Source organism: Lissotriton vulgaris, chromosome 2_1 (assembly GCF_964263255.1).
Source record: "Lissotriton vulgaris chromosome 2_1, aLisVul1.2, whole genome shotgun sequence".
In the NCBI taxonomy this organism is placed as follows: Eukaryota; Metazoa; Chordata; class Amphibia; order Caudata; family Salamandridae; genus Lissotriton; species Lissotriton vulgaris.
The window spans coordinates 1,127,457,927-1,127,462,757 of record NC_141687.1 but is presented as its reverse complement, the minus strand read 5'-3'; the positions used below and the strand labels follow the sequence as shown (position 1 = coordinate 1,127,462,757).

At 47.8% G+C, this 4,831-nt stretch overlaps 1 protein-coding gene across 1 annotated transcript; it reads right to left on the bottom strand.

The window, feature by feature from the left end:
• Nucleotides 1-2,381: 2,381 nt before the first annotated feature.
• Nucleotides 2,382-4,074, bottom strand: LOC147731692 (uncharacterized). Its single transcript, XM_086958790.1, has 2 exons — nucleotides 3,654-4,074; nucleotides 2,382-3,379 (listed from the first exon to the last, which is right to left on the bottom strand). The coding sequence occupies exons 1-2, from the start codon at nucleotides 4,072-4,074 to the stop codon at nucleotides 2,382-2,384; spliced, it is 1,419 nt and encodes a 472-aa protein (XP_086814916.1).
• Between the last annotated feature and the right edge of the window lie 757 nt (nucleotides 4,075-4,831).

The following is a 4,831-nucleotide window of genomic DNA, read 5'->3' as shown; positions in this document are numbered from 1 at the left end:
CAGTTCTGGGAAATCATTAACCACTCCTTTTTTACAGGGGAGAACAATCTGAATACAGATTGTGTAATTCCCGACGAGAGATGGGTACAGCATTTTAGCAATATTTATGGGGGTGAACCATCAAACTGCCCAAGTACTACTGAGGTGGTCCACTGTGCAGCCACAGTGGTGTTTATGGAAGAGGAGGTCCTTAAAGCCATTATGGATACCACAAAAAACAAGGCACCAGGCCCGGATGATGTCCCGGCAGACTTTTTTAAATATTGCCCAGTACTCTGGAGCAAAGTACTGACCAGAGTGTTTAGAGCAGCAACCGAAGGATCCCTACCTCAAACTTGGGCAACATCTATAATAGTTCCCATTTTCAAGAAGGGAAATCGGGAGGACCCCGGGTGTTATCGCCCAATCTCCCTTATCGACTCCACTTTTAAAATCCTAGGTAGAGTCCTTTTGGCTCAACTAAGGGTAAATTTAGATCTGAATGGGGGACTCTCGAACATGCAATACGGCTTTCGTGAGAATAGGGGGACGTTAGAACAATGCTCCAACCTCCACCTTCTAGTCTCCAGGTACATGGTGGCCGGGGAGGGGTCAGTTTATTTGGCCTTTATGGACCTCTCCTCGGCCTTCGACCTGGTGAACAGGAGTAAGTTATGGACTATTCTACTAGAGATAGGCATAGAGGAACCCTTGGTGGCATTCATGGCAAGGTTACACCAAGATCTCAACGCAAAAATAAGAGTTACCAGGGATGGAAGGTGCACGGAAAGTTTTAAATCTGAAAAGGGGGTGCGCCAGGGTTGTATCCTGGCCCCCCTTCTTTTTACTATTTATATAAACGGTCTGGGGAAATACCTAGAAACAGGACTGGCTTATGTTCCCCGTGTAGGAGGATCCCAGATTCCAGCCCTTCTATACGCGGACGATGCCGTCCTAATAGCACGAACAGGGATTAGCCTACAGATTCTTCTGGACCGCTTTGGCTCCTTTATGGAGAATCTAGACTTGAAAATTAATGTTTCCAAGTCCCACACTATGATTATCGGTCGTAGAGTAAACATGTTGCAGAATAAATCTTTTATTTGTAAAGGGGAGATTCTTTCCAGGGTACCAGTTTTTCCTTACTTGGGAGTTCTTTTTGATCAAAGAGGGTCCTGGGTCCATCAGATTAAAGCAAAGAGCCTTAGCCTAGCACGATCTTCATCTGCCCTGCTGGCCTTTACAAAAAGACTGGGAGCCAAACCAATGGAGGCGGTGATTAAAATATACAACAGTAAGTGCGTTCCAATCGCCATGTATGGGTCTGCGATTTGGGGTTACGCAGATATGGCAAAAATACAGAGGGTAGAAAATGGTATCATTAGGAACATTTTATCTGTCCCTGATTCCACACCCACCTTCTCTATCCATGAGGAAATAGGTTTACCCTATATCTCTGATAAATTAAAATTAGCCCCCCTCCTATTCTGGGCCAAAACATGGCTGAACCCCGAGCTAACGCTAAACCATGCTATCCTTAAGGACGTCACTGCAAGGGATAACGCCATGAGAATTCCCTGGCTAAAATATATTAAATCTACATTACTCACGCTGGGGAGACCGGAACTTTTTAACGACCCAACCAACATCAGTAGGGAGGATGTCAGATGGATTAAGCAGATGTTTCTGGAGAGGGCTCGTATGGATAGAGAAGAGTTGGAATTGAGGAAACCCATGGTGAGGGCACATATTGTTTTAACGACTTTGCCCACCTTGGAACCATATTTAAAAGTTGTGACTAATCCTCTTCATAGACTCCTACTTACTAAATTCAGGATGAACTTAATCCATTACTCCCTAGGAAATTTCCCGGTGTGGTCAAAACCTGAAGATGGTCCGCCATGCGGATGTGATCAATTTTCAGTCCAAGACACCCTCCACTTTATATTTTTTTGTGGCTTTTATAGCAGTGAAAGGAAAAAATACCTATTCCCTGTTCTGAAAGTGGCGGGTTTTACTCAAATAAGGCCAGCCTTAATCGCCCTCCAAATGTTAGCAGATACTCACACCATGTTTAGTGTTGCTTGCTATCTAACCGCTGCATTTAGATCTAGGAAGAAAAGATTACCCCAGATAGACCTGTTTTAACACAAATTTGTTTTTAAAGGAAACTTTTTAATATTTGTAAATAGATTTGTAAATTTTGGTACTTTTGTGTAACAATCTGATGAAATGAAGTCATTAAGTAGAAAACTTTTGTAACGAGATCAAGTGATGTTTTTAAAATAATTGTACTTGTATTTGTATTGTGCCTTTTATGATTTTAACAAAAATCGAATAAAGAGTATTTTGACTGACTGACAATTGTCCGGGTTGCCTCACCCGCCCTGGCAGTCTTATTTTTAGCTGCGCTTAGCAGCCCCACTGGGATGTGCCTCTCCCCCTTCTGTATGTCCAGCAGCCTCAGCAGAGCGCCTGCTGCTCCGGCGCGGCTCGGACACTGCGCTGGCCGGGCTGCTGCGGCTGCTGCTGTCCCCAGCCTCGCCCAGGTCCAGGGCTGGATTGACAACAGTGTTCGAAATGATAAGTGCCTTCATGGCGGTCGTAATGCTGGCCATGCCCCTTGTGACCTCTGCCGTGTTCTGGGTCAGGCTGGCCTCCATATTTGCCACACGTTGGCATAGCTGGGCGGTAGCAGCAGCAAGACGGTTGATTGCCCTATTATGCACGCGGGCATCCCTGCGGCGAGAGAGCTCGTGCTCATCCAGTTTTGAACAGAGCTGCGTGATGGCAGTGGTCATTCGGCCAAGACCTCTAGCAATGTCCTTATTGCTTTCTACAAATGTCTTAAACCCCTGCGCCATCTCTCCCATCTGCAGGTTATGCACCCGCAACTGGCGCTGGCAGGCCAAGATGGATTTAGCCTGCATCCGTTGGATCTTTACCATACTGCCCTCCAGCCCTTGAAACACGCTGCCCTCCCGTGCTGGAAGTGCACTGCTGGATGTTCTTCGCCTCCGGGGATTGCTGCTGCCCTGCTGTGTGGGCTGGGGTGCCACAGGTGTAACTGGGTTGCTAGCTGGGGCCTGACCCGCTGCTCCCTCTATGGGGTTCGATGGAGCTACAATAATACTCCTGGCAGGAGATGTGGCAGGTGCAGGGTGGCTCTGTGGTGGTGAGTTCTCTGGGGAGAACTGCAATGGGGGCGTGCCAGATAGTTGGGGGGAGTGTAGAATTGTGAGGGAATGTCCAAGGTCTTCCTCATTTCCCAGGGCACTGGTGTTCTCATCCTCCTCCTCCTCCTGTGCTGGTTGACTGGTGCTTGGCCCTGCCACCGCACTGGCAGATGGTGCTGGTGCTGGTGCTTGAGTAGCTCCTGCTCCTCCGCCTGATGGTGCCCCTAGGTATAAAGAAGCATTTGTGAATTGAGTGCTGATGTCTTACAGTCACTACAATTAAAGCATTCCACATATCATTTCAAATACTTTGATTCAGTTTCACAGTTCTTTTGATTATGCTTCTGCACTGGCATTTTTGCGTAGTTCTGCTGACTACATTTACCATGATGCATTTCTCATGTCTGTTGGTGGCAGTACTGGGCTGGGGTTTGGCTGTGCATTGGGTCTAAAGGGGAGGTGTCTGGTAGGGTGTGTCATGATGCGCATGCTTCTTACCTTTAGCTGTAGCTCTGGTTGAGCTATCCAGGTCCCCAACTCCAACCACACTCTCCCTCTCGATGGTAGTCGCCACTAGTTCCTCAAGCTCAGTGAGGGGTGGCGCCGGGTTCCTGCCTCCACCAGTAAGTCCTGCTTGCCTCTGCAGCTCTGCCAGTTTCCTCTTTGTGAGGCTGCGGATATCGTAGAACCTCTTCTTGAGGTCGTCAAGGCTCCTGGGTGTGACACCAACAGCGTTGACTTTCTCCCCTGTTTCGCTCCACAGCCTCCTCTTAGTGCTCTCAGGTACAGTGAGGGACAGCCTCCCAAACAGCTGCCTGTGTACCCTCACCACCTCCTCCACCAACACTTGCAGCTCCATGGTGCTGAATTTTGGTTTCCTCTTGGGTACAGCCTTCTGGCTCTCAGTGCTGCTAGCCATGTTTCACAGTGCTCTGGATCCTGCTTCCACTTCTGCTCACTGTGAATGCTCAGCTCAGGCTGCCTCTCCAGAAAGTTCTAATGAGTTGCACCTGCCTGGGTAGCCACTCCCTGCTAGGGTGGGGGAGGGTGGTTCCACCTCATTGGCTGTTGTCTTTGGTTTCAGTTTGACTTGCTTGCCGAATCGGCATTCACCGATTCGGTATTTACCGAATCGGATTTTACCGAATCGGATTTTACTGATTCAGTAAATACCGAATCGCTATTTGCAATGCGTTCCTATGGGCCTTTTGGCCATGGGGGTGTATTGCGATTACCGATTCGGTATTTGCCGATTCGGTTGTAGCCGATTCGGTGAATTCCAATTCGGTGAATGCCGATTCGGTACGTATCGAATCACAATACCGATTAGTACCGAATCAGTATTTTTCCGATTTTTTTTATCTACATCTCATTTTCCGATTTCAAAATACCGATTCGGTGCAATTCGGTATTTTAAAATCGGAAAATGCGTTTTACCTACATCGGGCCCAAGAACTCATATCATTCAGACACGTCAAGGATGATCTCATGATCAGCACCAATGGATTACTTCTAAGAGACAAGAGAATTGTCATTCTTCAACAATTGAGACAAGGAACTGTCAATCTGGCACACAAAGGTCACAGAGGTGTAGCAGCCACGAAGAAAGCGTTGCGAGAGCAAGTCTGGTTCCCGTCCCTCAACCAGATGGTTGAAGCCACACTCCAAGACTGCAC

What these genes read in the sequence shown, in the direction of transcription:
- LOC147731692 (XM_086958790.1), bottom strand. Translation starts at nt 4,074, where the DNA reads ATGGCTAGCAGCACTGAGAGCCAGAAGGCTGTACCCAAGAGGAAACCA. An exon ending in AACCAGAGCTACAGCTAAAG is followed by an intron (nt 3,380 to 3,653) that starts GTAAGAAGCATG and finishes CTTTATACCTAG; the next exon opens with GGGCACCATCAGGCGGAGGA.